The sequence below is a fragment of the Trachypithecus francoisi genome, unplaced genomic scaffold, assembly GCF_009764315.1.
Source record: "Trachypithecus francoisi isolate TF-2019V2 unplaced genomic scaffold, Tfra_2.0 Lachesis_group10, whole genome shotgun sequence".
In the NCBI taxonomy this organism is placed as follows: domain Eukaryota; kingdom Metazoa; phylum Chordata; class Mammalia; order Primates; family Cercopithecidae; genus Trachypithecus; species Trachypithecus francoisi.
The window spans coordinates 108,161,203-108,182,933 of record NW_022681455.1 but is presented as its reverse complement, the minus strand read 5'-3'; the positions used below and the strand labels follow the sequence as shown (position 1 = coordinate 108,182,933).

The 21,731-nt window shown below is 46.1% G+C and overlaps 1 protein-coding gene across 2 annotated transcripts in view; it reads right to left on the bottom strand.

Moving 5' to 3' along the window:
* Window positions 1–21,731, bottom strand: part of CTCF (CCCTC-binding factor) — an 81,775-nt gene continuing 60,044 nt past the window's right edge. The window contains exons 6-12 of one of the 2 annotated variants that reach the window (XM_033219701.1): window positions 21,205–21,325; window positions 20,421–20,570; window positions 13,032–13,192; window positions 11,524–11,706; window positions 10,547–10,682; window positions 2,331–2,492; window positions 1–1,494 (exon numbers count right to left, since the gene is read on the bottom strand). In XM_033219701.1, the coding sequence (XP_033075592.1) occupies window positions 1,310–1,494; window positions 2,331–2,492; window positions 10,547–10,682; window positions 11,524–11,706; window positions 13,032–13,192; window positions 20,421–20,570; window positions 21,205–21,325 (1,098 nt within the window). In that variant the 3' untranslated portion in view covers window positions 1–1,309. The remainder of the gene's footprint in view (window positions 1,495–2,330; window positions 2,493–10,546; window positions 10,683–11,523; window positions 11,707–13,031; window positions 13,193–20,420; window positions 20,571–21,204; window positions 21,326–21,731) is intronic. The other variant, XM_033219702.1, reaches the window with a different exon arrangement.

The window sequence follows — 21,731 nt, the reverse complement described above, 5'->3', positions numbered from 1 at the left end:
TTTGGAGCACTTGTTAATCCGTTATGATTTATTAGCTGTACAGCAGTAGATCCTCCTCCCCAGCTTTCAACCCCATTACATATTTTATTACAGGTCTCATGTTGGCGTCCTAAAATAATGAAAAATATCACACAGTACAGCTAAGTACAAAATGCATCAACCTAGAGTCTGATAGCTAACTGATGGCTCTCTTAAAAGCAATACACAGAAGAAAAAAGTGTTTGAAATCAGTAAGACTGAGGCTTTCTAAAAAACACATTTTTAAACATGTGACAGTTCATGTGCAAGAATCACTTTTTAGTTGGTTTTGTTTCACATTATTATTTTTTGAAGATCCAAAGTTTAAATTTCTGACCTAGTGAAATTTTCTGGCCCAGCTTATAAGGGCTGCTGTGACCCACTCATAATCACCCTTCTGCTTTAACAGAAGATTTATAAAACACAACAATCAGCTACATACGGGGCAAAGAAAATGTTGATGGGAAATCATAACTGAAAGTTAATTGTACAAGGTTCAAATGCTGGCTCCGTGGGCTGGAAATCATGATCTGCCATGTGGGTGTCCGTCACTGGTGGGCAGTGGTCTGGGTGCCATTCTGCTACATGATTGTGATCCAATTCCTTGTCAACATTTACACACTACAGAGTCTGTGGTAACTTAATTTGCAAGTAATTAAAATGCTGGGTTTTCTTACACTGCACTTCTTTTCAACCTCTTAATTAATGGAAAAGATTAAAATGTAAAAAAAGTTATTTACAAGCTTGACCATACCAGAAACTTTGCCAAGAAAGAGGCAAAGCTTTCAGGACAGAACCTGATCGTAGCATGCCATACTACTGGTGTGCAGCTGACTCCAAGCAAAGGGAGTCAGGGGAAAGCAAAAGCAAAAAACAGTTTAAAAGTCTAAGTCCTTCCCAAGTATGCATTTACAATTAAAAACTCTCTTGGGAAGAAGACCATAGAACTCTGGGAAGCCTGGCGGCCATTCTGGAGTGGTTTACCACATGGAGGGAGGGGTCAATGTCTCCGTTTCCATCTAGGAAAACGAGTTAGTCGTCAACACTGTCCTCAGCACTTCACAGTAAACCCTCGGGGACTCAGAACATTCCATGATTTGCTAACATCAGACAGCAAGTTCTAGTTAAATCACATTTTTTTCTAACATCATCCTTGAAGTTTTCGTTCTTGGTATGTTTGGTAAAATGATGCTTTTCCCAAAGCCAAAAAAAGAAAGAAGGGAGAAAAATTAAGATGCGGGCCGTTTAAACACAGCCCAGAGCAGTCCTGGCGACACACAAGGCTCCGCCATCACCGGTCCATCATGCTGAGGATCATCTCGGGCGTGAGGTCTCCGTTGGGGGCGTCTGTGGCAGCTGGCTGGGGCTCCTCTTCCTCTCCCTCTGCGGGCTCAGCATCTGGCTCTTTTTTTACTTCAACTATAATGTTTTCAATTGCACCTGTATTCTGGTCTTCAACCTGAATGATAGCTGTTGCTGGCAAAGAAGAGCACAGACAGAACAAATGGCGCATTAAAGCCCCAAGAATCACAAGGGTCCTTCAGACTGACATCGAACAGGATGTCAGCAATGCAGGAAAGCCTTACTAGATAGTGGTCCAGAGAGAGTCAATTTATTTTTTATTTTTTGAGACGGAGTCTTGCTGTATCACCAGGCTGGAGTGCACTGGCACGATCTCGGCTCACTGCAACCTCTGCCTCTTGGGTTAAAGTGATTTTCCTACCTCAGCCTCCTGAGTAGCTGGGACTCCAGGCGCCCGCCCCTATGCCTGGCTAATTTTTGTATTTTTAGCAGAGATGGGGTTTTACCATGTTGGCCAGGCTGGTATGAAACTCTTGACCTCAGGTGATCCTCTCGCTTTGACCCCCCAAAGTGCTGGGATCAGAGGTGTGAGCCACCGTGCCTGACCCTGAGTTTCTTAGAAGGGGCAATCTCAGCACAGAAACTGCTTTCCCTCTCCACCCTTTACGATTTGGCTCTTTTATATTCATTACTGCATCCATTCTGCCAGCTGACTGTGACTTTGGTTGTTTTTCAAAACCCGCCCACATTAACAGTACCCATCTTGTAGAACACAAGTACCATTCTACTATGGACTTCTTCTCCTTGAAATGTAACAGGCCTCTAAAGACTTCCTCAGATGTTCCTCAGTAAAAACTCCTAAAAAACCATTTCCTGAGAGTTTGTTCTCGACATGCCCTTAACTTGTTCTCATGGCTTAGTTCCCACCTCCCCAAAGAACAAGGACCCATCTGGCTCCCCCACATGCTCGGAGAAGACTCCAGCCTCCAGAGCAGAGATGAACAACTTACGCTGGTTCTGTTTGGGCTGGTTGGTTCTGCCAGGGGGTCGTCCTCTCCGCTTCTTGGCGGGTGGTGGGGCTGGGGTCACAGGCTGAGGCTCTGGCTCGGGTTCAATTTCTACGGCAGGCTCCTCCTCATCCTCATTGTCGTCCAGATCTGGTTCAGCATTTTCTTTTCATGATATCAAGAAGCACAGGAGGTGGGACAAGGAGAAGGGTGGTGCAGAAGAAATAAAACAATTATATATTCTTTGAAGTCTTGTTTTATACATATATATTTCTTTTCTTTTTTTTTTTGAGACAGAGTCTCACTCTGTTGCCCAGGCTGGAGTGCAGTGGCACGATCTCGGCTCATTGCCACCTCCACCTCCCAGATTCAAGTAATTCTCATGGCTCAGCCTCCTGAGGGGCAGGGACTACAGGCACGCACCGCTATGCCCAGGTAATTTTTCTTTTTCTTTTTTTTTTTTTTTTTTTTTGAGACGGAGTCTGGCTCTGTTGCCCAGGCTGGAGTGCGGTGGCCGGATCTCAGCTCACTGCAAGCTCCGCCTCCCGGTTTACGCCATTCTCCTGCCTCCGCCTCCCAAGTAGCTGGGACTACAGGCGCCCGCCTCATCGCCCGGCTCGTTTTTTGTATTCTTTAGTAGAGACGGGGTTTCACCGTGTTAGCCAGGGTGGTCTCGATCTCCTGACCTTGTGATCCGCCCGTCTCGGCCTCCCAAAGTGCTGGGATTACAGGCTTGAGCCACCGCGCCCGGCCTCTTTTTCTTTTTTTTTTGAGACAGAGTCTCACTCTATCTCCCAGGCTGGAATGTAGTGGCACGATCTCGGCTTACTGCAACCTCCGCAACCTGGGTTCAAGCAATTCTCCTGTCTCAGCCTCCTGAGTAGTTGTGACTACAGGCATACACCACCACGCCCAACTAATGTTTGTATTTTTAGTAGAGACGGGGTTTCACCATATTGGTCAGGCTGGTCTTGAACTCCTGACCTCAGGTGATCCACCTGCCTCGGCCTCCCAAAGTGCTGGGATTACAGGCATGAGCCAACTTGCCCAGCCAATCCAGGTAATCTTTGTATTTTTTTGTAGAGACAGGGTTTCGCCATGTTGGCCAAGCTGGTCTCAAACTCCGGATCTCAGGTGATCTGCCCACTTCGACCTCCCAAAGTGCTGGGATTACAGGCGTGAGCCACTGTGCTCAGTCAATTATTTTATTGACTGAGAAAAACCAATTTAAGGCTGGGCACAGTGGTTCACACCTATAATCCCAGCACTCTGCGAGGCTGAGATTGGAGGATCACTCATGTTCAGGAGTTCAAGACCAGTTTGGGTAACATAGTGAGACATTATCTCTACAAGAAATAAGAAACTGGCAGCTGGGTGCGGTGGCTCACGCCTGTAATCCCAGCACTTTGGGAGGCTGAGGCGGGTGGATCACCTGAGGTTGGAAGTTCAAGACCAGCCTGACCAACATGGAGAAACCCTGACTCTACTAAAAATATAAAATTAGCTGGGCATGGTGGCGCATACCTGTAATCTCAGTTACTCGGGAGGCTGAGGCAGAAGAATCACTTGAACCCGGGAGGCAGAGATTGCGGGGAGCTGAGATCCGCCACTGCAGTCCAGCCTGGACAACAAGAGTGAAACTCTGTCTCCAGAGAGAGAGAAAAGAAAAAACAAACAAACAAAAAAACAAAATTGGCTCGGTGTGGTGGCTCATGCCTGTAATCCCAGCACTTTGGGAGGGCGAGGTGGGCGGCTTACTTGAGTTCAAGAGTTCGAGACCAGCCTGGCAAATATGGTGAAACCCCGTCTCTACTCAAAAAAAAAAAAAAAAAAATGTGGCCAGGCATGGTGGCTCAGGCCTGTAATCCCAGTACTTTGGGAGGCCGAGGCAGGTGGACTGCAAGGTCAGGAGATCGAGACCATCCTGGCCAACATGGTAAAACCCCGTCTCTACTAAAACTACAAAAATTAGCTAGGCATGGTGGCAGGCGCTTGTAATCCCAGCTACTTAGGAGGCTGAGGCAGGAGAATTGCTTGAACCTGAGAGGTGGAGGTTGCAGTGAGCCGAGATCACGCCACTGCACTCCACCCTGGGCAACAGAGTGAGACTCTGTCTCAAGGAAAAAAAATTAAAAAAAAAGAAAGAAGAAGTTAGCAAGATACGGTGATGCATGCCTGTAGTCCCAGCTACTCAGGAGGCTGAGGCAGGAGGCCCGCTTAAGCCAGGGGGGTAGAGGCTGCAGTGAGCTGTGATTTCACCACTGTACTCAGCCTGGGTGGTACAGTGAGATCCTGTGTTAAAAAAAAAAAAAGTCCATTTAGGCCAGGCGTGGTGGCTCATGCCTGTAATCCCAGCACTTTGGGAGGTCGAGGTGGGTGGATCACCTGAGGTCAGGACTTTGAGACCAGCCTGGCCAACATGGTGAAACCCCGTCTCTACTAAAAATACAAAAATTAGCCAGGTGTGGTGGCAGGCACCTGTAATCCTAGCTACTCAGGAGGCTGAGGCATGAGAATCACTTGAACCTGAGAGGCAGAGGTTGCAATGAGCTGAGATCATGCCACTGCACTCCAGTCTGGGTGACAGAGTAAGATTTTGGGAAAAACAAACAACAACATAAAAAGATAAATTAAAAATTAAAAACAAAACAAAACAAAAGTCCATTTAAAAATGCTTTTAGTGGAGCAGGGTATGAGGTTCCAAAGTAATAAATAAAAATGCTTTTGCTGGAATTTTTGCTATCAGGATTAATATAATAAACAGGTATTGCAGCAGAATGAAGCAAATTGACTTGAATACTATTATTCGCACTTTATGTGGGATTGGCTATTAGTTTTTCCTTTTAGCTTTAGACCCTACTTTTTTGATTCAACACAATAATGAATTTCAAATTTTAATGATCCCCCTACGTACTATACCAGGATAAAGCAGGACACTAAGCCTGAAATGGACCCTTGGAGATGTGGTTCTGCTCATCTCTAAGTGGGCAGGAGGAGTAAGACTGTGTGTGTGTGTGTGTGTGTGTGTGTGTGTGTGTGTGTGTGTGTCGGGGGACAAGACGGAAATTCTTTTTCTTTTTTTTTTTTTGAGACGGGGTCTTGCTCTGTCACCCCGGCTAGAGTGCAGTGGTGCGATCATAGCTCACTGCAGCTTCTAACTCCTGACCTCCCAAAGTGTTAGGATTACAGGCTTCATCCATCATGCCTGGCCAGAAATTCTTACACATTGTGAGGTCCTATTTACTAAGGTAAGTAACAAGAGTTTTTTTGAAACTATTATTGATTCTCTTTTAAAGTCAAGTTTTTGGACTTAATTCCCAGCTGTACCAAACCTAATGTGTCACTCTCAACCCTTTTGCTCTCCTCCCTAATGCCACAGTTGTCCATCCGTGGTAAAATAAGTGGTACATAAAAGTGAGGAAATCGGCCGGGCGCGGTGGCTCAAGCCTGTAATCCCAGCACTTTGGGAGGCCGAGACGGGCGGATCACGAGGTCAGGAGATCAAGACCATCCTGGCTAACACGGTGAAACCCCGTCTCTACTAAAAAATACAAAAAAACTAGCCGGGCAAGGTGGCGGGCGCCTGTAGTCCCAGCTACTCGGGAGGCTGAGGCAGGAGAATGGCGTGAACCCGGGAGGCGGAGCTTGCAGTGAGCTGAGATCCGGCCACTGCACTCCAGCCTGGGCCACAGAGCGAGACTCCGTCTCAAAACAAAAAAAAAAAAAAAAAAGTGAGGAAATTATTGTATAAAGAATACTGACGAGGAGTCAGGTAATGAGCCTCTGAGTCTCAGATCTCTTACTAGGTATGTGACCTGGGACATCTGACCAGCTGAGACTCAGTTTCCCTGAGCAATTTCTGTAGCACTCTCACTCCACTTAATAGTGACCTGGAGATCAACAGGACTGAGGCAACTCGTGTAATCCTGCTCTGTAACCTACAGTCTACCACAAACACAGCTTTACTTATAGCAAACATCACAATTTAAATATTCACCATTTTCCACTTAGGCTTCAGTACTTCATTGAATGAGGGTGTTACCCTCATTTTATAGAAAAAGTGAGAAACTAAGTGATTGTAATGCACGGCCAAGTCACAGCAGGTAGAATTCAAACCTCTGCCCTCAGTCTGGGCTGCTCTGGCACCCACATCTGCAGGCAACCAAAGAGCTTTTGTTATCCCGCCCCCACGGCTGTGGCACAGAATGTACAATGCCTGCCTTCCTCTAGAAAGCACAGGTTATGGACGTGCACTCTCTTTCTCTGGAACAAAATGTTTAAATTTAGAGATCTGTGGGTAAACTCCTGATCTTCCAGATAAAATGCCTTATTTCTCAAGTGACTGAAATCCTAAGTGAAAATGTGGGGATTGTAGAGATAAGTGGCAGTGTGTCAAGAACGAGAGATGCTTCCCTGCTGAACTTCTTCAAGCCCCCTATTGCCTAAGTTGGCCCAATGCCTAGAAAACTAAACAAATTCAGTCAGAATTGGGGGGAAAAGCACACAAAAGCAGGCTAACAGGATCAAAGGCTTATTGGCTTGGTGGTATTTCGGCAAAAAGCCTTGAAAACAGTAGTAGACCATCTGCTGGTCGATTTCTGTAGAGAGCCGACAAGCAGAACTTCCGGGTCAGGACAAGTAAGACTGCACGGCCATCAGTGGCATGGAGCCCAGGCTGACGTCCATTTTCTGGGGGAGACAGAGTCACTAGGTATAAGGCCTTGAACCAAATTTCGTGCTCTACTAAACAGCAGCAGACCGAAGGAAGAACTGTAGAAATCTATCAGAAGCTATCAATAATCCCTTTAGACTTAAGATGCTTCTGGTTACATACGATGAGGGAAAGAAGCTGGTCTTCCTGGAGATGAATCACAGAAGTGAACAAGGAAGTATCAGGAGAAAGCAGGACACAGGACAGAGTCTGGAAGCAGGGGGCTCTGCAACTAAGAGCAACTATAGGGACCCCAAAGGTTAAGATTATCTGATCACTGGTAATATCTGGGAGTCTCCCAACATTTCTGAAAACCCCCAACAGTTCACTGCAATAATTTTTTCTTTTTTTTTTTTTTTGAGACAGGGTCTCGCTCTGTCGCCCAGGCTGGAGTTCAGTGACACTATCTCAGTTCACTGCAGCCTCAACCTACTGGGCTCAAGCCATCCTCCCACCTCAGCCTCCCAGATAGCTGGGACCGAAGGCGCAGGCCACAACCCCCTGCTGATTTTTGTATTTATTTTGTAGATACAGGGTTTTGCCATGTTCCCCAGGCTGGTCTTGAACTCCTGAGCTAAGGTGATCTGTCTGCCTTGGCCTACCGAAGTGCTGGGATTACAGGCATGAGCCACCATGACCGGCTGCAAACTGACATCTTAAAGGAGGCATACACTTAACACCCAGTGACTGAAGATGCTACTTAAAACAGATACTCCAGGCCGGGAGCGGTGGCTCATGCCTGTAATCCCAGCACTTTGGGAGGCCAAGACGGGCGGATCACGAGGTCGGGAGATCAAGACCACCCTGGCTAACACGGTGAAACCCCGTCTCTACTAAAAAAATACGAAAAAAAAAACCAGCCGGGAGAGGTGGCGGGCGCCTGTAGTCCCAGCTACTTGGGAGGTTGAGGCAGGAGAATGGCATAAACCCAGGAGGCGGAGCTTGCAGTAAGCTGAGATCTGGCCACTGCACTCCAGCCTGGGCGACAGAGTAAGACTCCATCTCAAAAACAACAACAACAACAACAACAACAAAACAGATACTCCATTTAGAAAAAGGGAAAAAAAAGCGAGGGGACCTTGTTACAGATCCAAATATAAACCAAGCTTAGTGCTTTCATGAGAAGGTTTTACAATAAAACCCATAAAGGGCTGGGCAGGGTGGCTCACACCTGTAATCCCAGCACTTTTGGGAGGCCCAGGAGGGCAGATCACGAGGTCAGGAGATTGAGACCACCCTGGCTAACACAGTGAAACCCCGTCTCTACTAAAAATACAAAAACAAAAAACAAAAAATAAAACAAAAAAATTAGCCAGGCAGGGTGGCGGGCACCTGCAGTCCCAGCTACTAGAGAGGCTGAGGCAGGAGAATGGCATGGACCTGGGAGGCAGAACTTGTAGTGAGCCGAGATCACACCACTGCACTTCAGCCTGAGTAACAGACCGAGGCTCTGTCTCAAAAAAAAAAAAAAAGAAACCCATAAAGTAGCCGGGTGCAGTGGCTCATGCCTCTAATCCTAGCACATTGGGAGGTCGAAGCAGGAGGATCACTTGAGCCCAGGAGTTAAGAGACCAGCCTGGGCCCACAGTGGGACTGCATCTCTAAAAACAAAAACACAGCTGGGCACGGTGGCTCACGCCTGTAATCCCAGCACTTTGGGAGGCCAAGGTGGGCAGATCACCTGAGGTCAGGGGTTTGGGACCAGCCTGGCCAACATGGTGAAACCCTATCTCTACTAAAAATACAAAAATTAATAGGGTGTGGTGGGTCATGCCTGTAATCCCAGCTACCTGGGAGGCTGAGGCAGGAGAATCGCTTGAACCCAGGAGGTGGAGGTGCAGTGAGCAGAAATCACGCCAATGCACTCCAGCCTGGGCAACAAGAGGGAGACACCGTCTCAAAAAACAAAAAAGAACACAAAACAAACAAAAAACTCAAAAACAAAAAAGCCCAATAAGTGACTAAAGTTCTCCAATATGTTACTTCTTCAAAAATCTCATCCCCTCCCCACTATTTCTACTGACAACCAGTGCAAAACACAAAATGAAGAATCCCTAGACTATCAGGCATCATCTATAATCTCTCCAGTTTAATGGAGCTTCTGGGAAGTCCATTCCCTAAAACCAAACTCTCTACCACCTTTTCCATCCATACCTTAAGTCTTTAGTTACAGAGGTGCCTTCCCACCCGGATGCCAGCAACCCACATATCCACACTATAGAATCTAACACTCTGAACATGTTTGTGTAATTAAATGTGGCCTCCAAATTACCAAGACTCTTGTTCTTCCACCATCTTTGTGAGGCTTGGCACTTCTTTTTTTGGAGACAAAAAAAGACGCCTAGGATGGAAGGCAGTGGCGTGATCACAGCTCACTGCAGCCTCTATTTCCCAGGCTCAGGTGATTCTCCCACCTCAGCCTCTCGAGTAGCTGGGACTATGGGCATGTACCACCACATCGGGCTAATTTTTAAATTTTTTTTTTTTTTGAGACGGAGTCTCGCTCTGTCGCCCAGGCTGGAGTGCGGTGGCGCGATCTCCACTGACTGCAAGCTCCGCCTCCCAGGTTCACGCCATTCTCCTGCCTCAGCCTCCCAAGTAGCTGGGACTACAGGTGCCCGCCACCTCGCCCGGCCAGTTTTTTGTCTTTTTTTTTTTTAGTAGAGACAGGGTTTCACTGTTAGCCAGGATGGTCTCGATCTCCTGACCTCGTGATCCACCCACCTTGGCCTCCCAAAGTGCTGGGATTATAGGCTTGAGCCACCATGCCCAGCCAATTTTTAAATTTTTTGTAGAGACAAGGTTTTGCCATGTTCCCCAGGCTGGTCTCGAACTCCTGACCTCAAGTGATCTGCCCATTTTCGTCTCCCAAAGTGCTAGGATTACAGGCATGAGCCACTGTGCCCGACCAAGGCTTGGCACTTCTACGCACAACCTCCTGCCTGGGTTTCATGACTAGAGAGGCAAAAAACACTCCAAAGAGTACCTGTGGTAGGAAAAGAGGCAAGATTTTAAACTTTAAATGGAGAGATTAAGGTACGAAGAGAAAGGCTGACCTTCACTGACTTGATCAGCACCTCTCAAGGCTAGGCTGACACAGGCAGTCAAACCATAAGTGAAGATGCTTAAACAACTTTCTTCATGTCCATTAGATTCACTGCTCAAATCTAGACCAGCTACCTAAATGTAAAAGTTAAGAACATAGGACAAGAAACTCGGCTGGCCTTAGAATATCACAAATTTGAATAAACTAAATAAAAATACTAATTTTGCTTTGACTTTAACTGAAGATTACTTATAAGGCATTAATAAACAGAATGCCACGAGGAGAAAACGTGCCCCAGAAAAACACTAACTGCTGTTGTAAATAGACATTAGAAGATGAGAAGTTTAAAGAAAGGAAGAGCATGTGCCCGCCTCTACATCTCAGCATATCCATACATAAATACACTGGAAACTGGGCTCCAAAGCCTGCCATAGTAAGCAAATCAAGATACAAGTCACCTACCACTGTCAGAGGAATCTTCTTTCTTAGAGCGCATCTTTCTTTTTCTTCCACGTTTACTCTTCTTCGTTTCTCCTCCATTCTCCCCCTCTACACCATCTGGGCCAGCACAATTATCAGCATGTCTTGCCATGGTATTCTAACAAAAAGAACAAAATCCTTTTTCACACCACTAAAAAAGCTAAGATCAGATCGGAAGTTATTTACTTTAATAAAATCCGTATTAAGCCTAAAAATTCTAGTATCTGCTAAGTGTGTCCTGAACACGCTGTCTCTGCTCAGGGGAAATGGATAAGGCTGGGTTCTCTGAGCAGAGGCTCAGCAGCCTACAGAGACGGGGAAGGATTCAGACTAGCTCCTAGTTCTGTCAAGATCTAACACAGCCCTCAAGAGAAGACCCTGCACAGGCTACAGCTAGCTAGGGGTGGGGTGGGATGCAGGTTTCAATCCACCTAAGGAAATTTTTTTTTTTTTTTTTGAGACGGAGTCTTGCTTTTTCACCCAGGCTGGAGTGCAGTGGCGTGATCTTGGCTCACTCAAGCTCTGCCTTCCTGGTTCGCGCCTTTCTCCTGCCTCAGCCTCCCGAGTAGCTGCGATTATAGGGGCCTGCCACTGCGCCCGGTTAATTTTTTGTATTTTTAGTAGACAGGGTTTCACCGTGTTAGCCAGGATGGTCTCGATCTCCTGACCTCATGATCCACCCACCACGGCCTCCCAAAGTGCTGGGATTACAGGTGTAAGCCACCATGCCCAGCAGGAAATTTCTTTATACAATGAATCTATTCAAAGATACTGTGTTCTCCATCAGTGGAAGGGCTCACACATGGATAGAAACATCAAGATGGGGTGACTAACTCTTTCCAAACAATGGAGCATCTCTGTTTATAACCTCAGTGAAAAAAACTACCTTGCTCTGCAGAGGAAGACCAAAAATCCAATATTAAGTATCATAATAGGAAAAGTGAAGTTCTGACCCTTACCCGACGTGTAAATGTTTTCCCACACTTAGAACAGACAAAGGCCGCAGGGACGAAGTTGGGGTCGTGATAGCGCTTGAAGTGCATGTCGAGAAGCTGCTTCTGGCGGAAGGTCTTATCGCAGTGGCTGCAGGCATAAGGCTTCTCCCCCGTGTGGGTGCGCTTGTGCATGATCATGTGCCTCTCCTGAAATGGCATGGGGGAAAGGCCTCAGAGCCTGCTCATGGGGCTACTATCCCAGCTGCCACCTGCATGCATGTGGCCAACAGGTCTTTCTCACCCAAACTAGGTCTAGACTCAACACGGCTTGAGATGATAAAGCTATATATTTAGAGACCGGGTCTTGCTCTGTTGCAAAGGCTGGAGAGCAGTGGTGTGATCATGGTTGACTGCAGCTTCAAAATGGGACCACAGACATGAGCCACCATGCCCAGCTAATTTTTTTTTTCTTTTGAGACGGAGTCTTGCTCTGTCACCCAGGATGGAGTGCAGTGCCACCATCTTGGCTCGCTGCAACCTCCACCTCCCAGGTTTAAGCAATTCTCCTGCCTTAGCCTCTTGAGTAGCTGCGATTAGAGGTGCCTGCCACCATGCCCAGGTGATTTTTGTATTGTTTAGTAGAGATGGGGTTTCATCAGGTTGGCCAGGCTGGTCTCGAACTCCCAACCTCAAATGATCTGCCTGCCTTGGCTTCCCAAAGTGCTGGGATTACAGGTGTGAGTCACCTGGCCCCAGCTAATTTTTTTTTTTTTTTTGGAGACAGTCTCGCTCTGTCACCCAGGCTGGAGTGCAGTGGCGCAATCTCGGCTCAACGCAACCTCCGCTGCAGGTTCAAGCGATTCTCCTGCCTCAGCTTCTGGAGTAGCTGGGATTACAGATGTCTATCACCACACCTGGCTAATTTTTGTATTTTTAGTAGAGGCAGGGTTTCACCGTCTTGGCCAGGCTGGTCTCGAGCTCCTGACCTCAAATGATCCACCCACCTCGGCCTCCCAAAGTGCTGGGATTATAGGCACTCGAGCCACCGTGCCTGGCCCTAATTTTTCTTTCTGTAGAGACAGGGTCTCTCTCCGTTGCCTATCTCGGCCTCCCAAAGTGCTAGGATTATAGGTGTGAGCCACTGGTCCCGGCTTGATAAAGTTATTTTTAGTGTGGTGCAGAACTGCTTCCATAATTCTAGCACAGACAGAGCTGCTTATTCCTGCTGAGCTCCTTCTCTGGCTCTCCCCCAACAGTCATGTCCCCGCATGAGATTCTTCCCCTCTCTCAAGTCCTGGACTTACTTTCCATAGTTTTCAGAGAGATGTCTGCTTAAGGAAGAGGTAAGCTGTGACTGAATAAAACATCAGCAGGACACTGGGATAATACAATTGACAAGGAGCATGACCTTTGATTTTGGTGACATTCCTCATAATCCACGGTTTGAAAATACTATCCTTAAAATATGTAAATGCCTTCTGATAACACCAGACACTGAGGAAGCACCAACAACTTTCAGTGAAGGTTCCTACCTGTCTACAAGCGTAATCACACTGGTCGCACTTAAAGCGCTTCTCATTCTTGTGTGACTTCTGATGCTGGATGAGGGCATAGCGCTCATGAAACACAGCATCACAGTAACGGCATTTCTTGCCTTGCTCAATATAGGAATGCTGCTTTCGCAAGTGGACACCTGAAAGCACAGTAAAAAGCCCAGTGTAATGTTAAAATACAAACAAGCACTTTAATAAGTTACTAATACATTTCTCCTGATTTTTTTTTTTCGTTGAGACAGAGTCTTGTTCTGTCGCCCAGGCAGGAGTGCAGTGGCACAATCTCAGCTTACTGCAAGCTCCACCTCCCAGGTTCATGCATCCTCCTGCCTCAGCCTCCCGAGCAGCTGGGGACTATAGGCGCCCGCCACCACGCTCGGCTAATTGTTTTTTTTTTTTTTTTTTTTCGTATTTTTAATAAAGACGGGGTTTCGTCGTGTTAGCCTGTTAGCCAGGCTGGTCTCAATCTCCTGACCTTGTGATCTGCCCGCCTCGGCCTCCCAAAGTGCTGGAATTATAGGTGTGAACCACTGCACCCAGCCCATTTCTCCTGATTTTTAAGTTTACTCTGGGTGCTATACAAAAAATGAATGAAAAGGCAGAGTAACAGGTGCAGGGAGAACAATTAAGATTGTTCAAACAGGATAGGAGGGAGAAGATGGTGGCTGGGACAAGGGTGATGACAATGGGTGTGGATGGAAGAAGAACTGAGAGATGGAAGCAGCTGTATCAATAGGATTTAGTGATTATAGAGTGAAGAAGAAAGTAGGTATCAGGCCTGGAAAACCAGGTAGGTGTTGGGGTCATTTACTGAGACAAGAATAGTGGAAGAGGGCTTAAGACCAAGTTGTATGTGTTATTTTTGGGGACGGGGAGTCGGGGGGTATAAGGGATAGAGAAGTTTTAGACCTTCAGTTTTAGACATGCTGAATTTGAAATGCGAGAGATATCAATGTAGGGGTGGGATGGCAAGGGATACACAGTTATATAAGATTAACTCAAGAGAAAGATCTGGAGTAGGAATATAAATGTATAAGTTGTTAGGATTTGAAAGCAGCTATGCTTATCACTGTACCACCAATGCCCTGTTAGAATTTGAGACCATGGGAGCTGATAAGATCACTAAGGCAAAAAGTAGAATTAAAATAAAAAGTACGGGTCATGCTTTAAGAAGTCTAAGAGTTGGCAAGCACAGTGGCTCACGCCTGTAATCCCAGAACTTTGGGAGGCTGAGGCAGGTGGATCACCTGAGGTGAGGAGTTTAAGACCAGCCTGGCCAACATGGCAAAACTCTGTCTCTTCCTAAAAAAAAAAAAAAAAATTAGCTGGGCGTGGTGGTGTATGCCTGTAAAGCTGTAATCCCAGTCACTCGGGAGGCTGAGGCAAGAGAATGGCTTGAACCTGGGAGGCGGAGGTTGCAGTGAGCCAAGATTGTGCCACTGCACTGCACTCTAGCCTGGGCGACAAAGACTCCATCTCAAAAAGAATCCCAGCACTTTGGAAGGCAAAGGCGTGTGGATCACCTGAGGTCAGAAGTTTGACACATGGCCTGGTCAACATATAGCGAAACCCCCTCTCTACTACAAAATACAAAAATTAGCTGGGCATGGTGGTGTACACCTGTAGTCCCAGCTACTCGGGAAAACGAGGAAGGAAAATCATTTAAAACAGGGCAGCAGTGGCTGCAGTGAGCCGAGATCGTGCCACTCTACTCCAGCCTGGGCGACAGAGTGAAACTCTGTATCTCACACAAAGCACACATGCACACACACACACAAAGAAGTCTAAGAGTTGGGCCAGGCGTGGTGGCTCACACCTGTAATCCCAGCATATTGGGAGGCTGAGGTGGGTGGATTGCTTGAGTCCAGTACAAGACCAGCCCAGGCAACATAGTGAAACCCTGTCTCTACCAAAAGCTAAAAAAAAAAAAAAAAAAGGAAAAAAAATTAGCTGGTCCTTGTGGCATGTGCCTGAGGTCCCAGCTATCAGGGAGGTTGAGGTGGGAGGATCGCTTGAGCCTGGGAAGTCAAGGCTGCAGTGAGCCAAGATTGCGCCACCGAAATCCAGCCTGGGCAACAGAGAAAGACACAGTCTCCAATAATTTAAAAAAACAAAACAACAACAACAAAAAACCCTTAGAGTTAAGGCTAGTGAGAGAAAAAAAGGTTAAAATAAGAAAAAGTTGAGAGGAATAAGAGAAAGAAGAAAACCAACAGGATTTAGTGTCACAGAGGCCAAGGGAAGAAAGTGTTTCAAAGGAAGAGGGTGCTGTCAACTATGAAGAACACTGCTAAGAGATCAAGTCATCTCTTAGGAAGAAGAGTGGAAAGGAGTCTTCACTACATTCAGAGTGTGGGGTCATTCATGACCTTAAGCAAGAGTCATTATACCAGAGTGATCATTATACCAGAGTGATGGGGAATAAGCCAGACAAGAGAGAAAGATGAGGGAGAGAAGACTGTGAGGGATGCAACTCTTCATAAAGGCTGGCTGGGAAGGAGAGAAGAGGAGAAGAGTTAAACCTAGAGAATGAAGACATATATATATATGTTTTTTTTTCTTTTTCTTTTCTTCTTGAGATAGTCTCACTCTCTTGCCCAGGCTGGAGTGCCGTGGCGCGATCTCAGCTCAGCCTCCCAAGTAACTGGGACCATAGGTGCGTGCCACCATGCCTGGCTAATTTTTTGTATTTTTAGTAGAGATAGGGTTTCACCATGTTAGCCAGGATGGTCTTCATCTCCTGACCTTGTGATCCACCCACCTCAGCCTCCCAAAGTGCTGGGATTAGAGGCGTGAGCCACTGCGCCCAGCGATATTTTTATTTAAGAGATTGGGTCTTGCTGTATCACACAGGTTGGTCTAGAACTCCTGGCCTATCCTCCTGAATAGCTGAAACTACAAGTGTGAGCCACTGTGCCTGGCTAAGATTCTTTTTTTTTGAGATGGGGTCTGTCACCCAAGCTGGAGTGCAGTGGCAAGATCTCGGCTCATTGCAACCTCTACACCTCCTAAGCTCAAGTGATCCTCCCACCTCAGCCTCCTGAGTAGCTGGAACCACAGGTGCACCTCACCACAACCGGCTGTTTTGTATTTTTGGTAGAGATGGGAGTTTTGCCATGTTGTTCAGGCTGGTCTGGAACTCCTAAACTCAAACGATCTGCCCACCTCGGCCTCCCAAAGTGCTAGGATTACAGGCGTGAGCCACCGCGCCTGGCCCTTTGTCTTTATTTTTTAAGTAGGAAGAGAAGTCATTTACTGAGACCAAGAAGGGAGAGAAAAAAGAAGGAAAATTAGAGGTTATAAGAAAGTAGGAGTAGGGGGTCTGGTGTGGTAGCTCATGCCTGTAATCCCAACATTTTGGGAGGTCAATGAGGGCAGATCATCTGAGGTCAGGAGTTCGAGAGCAGCCTGGCCAACATGGTAAAACCCTATCTCTACTAAAAATACAAAAATTAGCCATGGCGGCAGGCACCTGTAGTCCCAGCTACTCAGGAGGCTGAGGCAGGAGAACAGCTTGAACCCAGGAGGCGGAGGTTGCAGTGAACAGAGATTGGACCACTGCACTCCAGCATGGGTGACAAGTGCAAAACTTTGTCACAAAAAAAAATAAGTGAGGGCTGGGCGCGGTGGCTTATGTCTGTAATCCTAGCATTTTGGCAGGCCGAGGCAGGCAGATCACCTGAGGTCAGGAGTGCAAGACCGGCCTGGCCAACACGGTGAAACCCCATCTCTACTAAAAAACACACAAAAAAACCTTAGCTGGGCATGGTGGTGTGTGCCTATAATCCCAGCTACTCAGGAGGCTGAGGCAAGAGAATCACTTGAACCTGGGAGGCAGAGGTTGCAGTGAGCTGAGTTCGCACCATTGCACTCCAGCCTGGGTGACGAGGGAAATTCCACCTCAACAAAAAAAAAAAAAAAAAAAAAAAAAAAGGAAGAGTAGGGTGCCCAACTTTATATAACAAGCACCAAATATTGTGGAACGAATTCGCTGACTCATAAAGAAGAACTGGAGCACACCTGACAAGAACAAACAGCTGGAATAGCTAGGAGCAGTGAGGGCCCAGCTACATTTGGGATCATTAATTTATGTATTTACGGTGCTACAAGTTGTATCAACTGAGGTGATATCCCACCAAACTTAAAGAGAGCTAATTATTGGGAGTAGATACGAAGTAAGGGAGAGGATGGCTCTCACTTTTCACTCGCTACCTGTTTATGAGAGTAAAATCTAACCTGTTTTCAAAGAGGAAATACAAACTTTTTTAGAATTGGCTTTTTTTTCCTTTTTTTTTTTGAGACAGAGTCTCATGGTCTGTCACTCAGGCTGGAGTGCAGTGGCAAGATCTCGGCTCACTGCAACCTCCGCTTCCCAGATTCAAGCGATTCTCCTGCCTCAGCCTCCCAAATAGCTGGGACTATAGGTGTGCACCACCACATCTGGTTAATTTTTTTTTTGAGACAGTCTCGTTCTATTGCCTAGGCTGGGGTGCAGTGGCACGATCTTACTCACTGCAACCTCCACCTCCCGGGTTCACGTGATTCTTCTGCCTTGGTCTCCTGAGTGGCTGGGATTACAGGCACTTGCCACCATGCCCAACTAATTCTGGTATTTCTTTAGTAAAAGACAAGAGTTTCACCATGTTGGCCAGGCTACTACTCTCGTGATCTGCCCACCTCAGCCTCCCAAAGTAATGGGATTACAGGAGTGAGTCACCACACCTGGCCTGAAAGATTTAATTTCTAACAAACTCTTAACAGTCGACCAGAATGAATGTATGACTTATGGGTCTTACGTGGAGCCCAAAGCCGTTTACTTCAAGCTCATGGTTTCATCTTCAAAATATATGTGACGTTGGCCAGGTGTGGTGGCTCAAGCCTATAATGCCAGCACTTTGGGAGACTGAGGTGGGTGGATCACTTGAGGTCAGGAGTTCATGACCAGCCTGGCCAACATGGTGAAACCCTATCTCTACTAAAAATACAAAATTAGCTGGGCATGGTGGTGCGAGCCTACAATCCCAGTTACTTGGGAGGCTGAGGCAGGAGAATCGCTTGAACCCAGGAGGTGGAGGTTGCAGTGAGCCAAGATTGTGCCACTGCACTCCTGCCTGGGCGACAGAACGAGACTCATCTCAAATAAAGAAAATAGAAAAAAATAAAATGACATTTGCATTTTGCTTAATATATTTATATTTTTTAAAAGTTTGTCTTTTTGAGATGGAGTCTTGCTGTGTTGCCTAGGCTGGAGTGCAGGGGTGCGATTTCAGCTCACTGCAACCTCTGCCTCCCGGGTTCAAGTGATTCTCCTGCCTGAGCCTCCCAACTAGCTGGGACTACAGGCACGTGCGACCAGCCACCACGCCTGGCTAATTTTTTTATTTTTAGTTGAGACGGAGTTTTACTGTGTTAGCCAGGATGGTCTCAATCTCCTGACCTCATGATCCGCCCACTTTGGCTTCCCAAAGTGCTGAGATTACAGGCATAAGCCACCGCGCCTGGCTATATAAAAAAGTTTTAATAGAACTATTACATAGCAATACAAAAATACAAATAATTTTTTTTTTTTTGGAGACAGAGTCTCTGTCGCCCAGGCTGGTGTGCAATGGCACAATCTCGGTTCACCACACCCTCCGCCTCCCAGGTTCAAGAGATTCTCCCACCTTAGCCTCCTGAGTAGCTGGGATCAGACACCCGCCATCATGCCAGGCTAATTTTTGTATTTTTGTAGAGACGAGGTTTCACCATGTTGGCCAGGTTGGTCTTGAAACTCCTCATCTCAGGTGATCTGCCCACCTCGGACTCCCATAGTGCTGGGACTACAGGCATGAGCCACCGTGCCCAGCCCCAATAAAAATAAATTTTAAAAAGTATTAAGATGGCAGGGTGCAGTGGCTCATGCCTATAATCCCAGCACTTTGGGAGGCTGAGGCAGGCAGATCATGAGGTCAGGAATTCGAGACCAGCCTGGCCAATATGGTAAAACCTCATCTCTACCAAAAATACAAAAATTAGTCGGGCATGGAAGTACATGCCTGTAGTCCTAGCTACTCAGGAGACTGAGGCAGAAGAATCACTTGAACCAGGGAGGTGGAGGTTTCAGTGAGCCGAGATCGTGCCAGTGCACTCCAGACTGTGCGACAGAGTGAGATTCCGTATCAAAAAAAAAAAAAAAAAAAAAAAAAAACCAGTGTTAAGACACCAGATAAATTGCATACAGTTTCTTCAAAACTCTTTTGAGTAAAATCACTGCTGCAGAAAGGCCATGTTTATGCTGGGGGAGGGACAAGCTGCTGCTATGGCCTGGGTACTAATATACACCCTAGTGTGAGAAGGAGCTGGGGCAGACTCAAGAGAAGTTAGCTTGGTTTTGCCACCCAGAAGCTGTGTTGCAAAGCTTTGGTAAAGATAGCTCTCGGAGTCTTAGGCTTATCACCTATCAAATCAGAGTAAGATGAGCCCTTCATTACTTCATATGGTTGTTGTGAAATTCAATGAGCAAGAAAGTAAAACAATGGGCAATATTTATTTCTGCTTTGAATAAAAAAACACAGCAGGCAATCCAAGTGACTATCTTTCTGTATGAGTTACACTAAATGTGTTTTTTTTTTTTTTTTTTTTTTGAGACAGAGTCTCACCCTGTTGCCCAGGCTAGAGTGCAGTGGTGCGATCTTGGCTCACTGCAAGCTCCGTCCCCCGAGTTCACACCATTCTCCTGCCTCAGACTCCCGAGTAGCTGGGATTAGAGATGCCCACCACCATGCCAGCTAATTTTTTGTATTTTTAGTAGAGACGGGGTTTCACCGTGTTAGCCAGGATGTTCTCGATCTCCTGACCTTGTGATCCACCTGCCTTGGCCTCCCAAAGTGCTGGGATTACAGGCGTGAGCCACCATGCCGGCCGATACTAAATATTAATAAACTCCATATCTATGTAAACTCTAGTCTATGCACAGAAAAACAGTTGCCACTAAACCAATAAAACAGTCCCATTACTTAGAGAAAGTACAGATGTTCTCAAAAAAATACAATAGAATGACCTGAGTTTGAGTCACCCTATGTTACTTTCCTATTTGGGGAAGGAGGGCTACTAATTAAAGGTGTACTCTGTTTCCTCCCATCACAGCTCCCATTAATTTATAGATGAGTTTTATTCAGGACAGAATCTTGTGGCCTGACTACAGTAAGAAAAAGAAGAAATAGAAAAAAAAAAAAAAAAAAAGCAGGTAAGCAATGGCTTTTACTAAGTGACAGGCCATTCCTATACATAAAATGTATGAGAGTCAGAAGGTGAAGTTATTTATGATCCCCGTATTTTGAAATATAAATCCTTCAAAATATTTTTTTCACTTGTCACTGATCTACTTACCCAAATCACTTTTTCGGGCTATGACTGTGTCACAGTGGGGACAGTGAAATTTGGCCACATTTTCTGTGTGCTTCTGTAAAATGTGCATCTTCATGGTACCACTTTGGGTAAACCGAGCATGACAAATATAACATTCATAAGGCTTTTCCCCTTTAAAGAAAATACAGAATTGACCACATTAAACGAAATGAATAAATACTGTAATTTAATTGGAGAGTAACTCAGGTGGCAGATACGCTACACCACAGAGAATCTACAGGTCTCAGGAAGGCTGAGGCTCAGTCCCAGTGCCCAGATCATGTCTATCTTCAGACATGGCCAAGTCCTAAACTGCTACTGGCCACCTCTGCTCTGTCCAGCTCTGCTCTGGAATCCTCCACATTACAGCAATGCTTACCTTTGGTGGAGACTGAATGGAGAACCCACAAGTTTTTCTTTTTAGGAAAAGACAATATCCAGGAAAACTGAGTAAGGTGGGTTAGGAAATCCACCCAGACTTTCAAAATTAAAATCTGTCCATTTTAACTTAATTTCTCCCTTAAAAAGTATTATTTTCTTGTTATAGGCAGACTCAAGTTGAACAAAACAAAAGGTAATATTTTCTAATGTATTCTCTGAACAATGAATTCAGAGGATATGCCAGAAAAGCATTAATCAATTCCATACTATTTTCATGCCAGTCTTCCATTTGCATAAACAATGGGGGCACACAGCGGTCCACAGGGTCCCACGGGATTCACTGAAAAGAAGCTCATTAATATAGTAAGGAGTGAAGAAGTCCTACCTGAATGGGTTCTCATGTGCCTTTTCAGCTTGTATGTGTCCCTGCTGGCATAACTGCACAAACTGCACTGAAACGGACGCTCTCCAGTATGAGAGCGAATGTGACGTTTTAATTTGCTGACCTGAAATACGAAAACAAAACTTTAACTTCTGTTAACACAGACTGTAACATGAGCACTATAGGTTAGGCACAAAAGCTTAGCTTTGGGGCACTGAAATTCAGAATACAGAAGTCATCTAAAAGATAACCTTCTTCTCTCTTATTTGTAAACTTTGCTTCTCGAATCCTTATCATTATCTAAGAGAAGTGGGTAAATGAATACGGGTGTAGATGAGTCAAGATTAGTCATTACTTGGGAGGCCAAGGTGGGCGGATCATCTGAGGTCAGGAGTTCAAGACCAGCCTGGCCAACATGCTGAGACCCCGTAACTACTAAAAATACAAAAATTAGCCAGGCATGGTGGCACACATCTACTCGGAAGGCTGAGGTTGGAGAATCTCTTGAACCTAGAAGGTGGAGGTCGCAG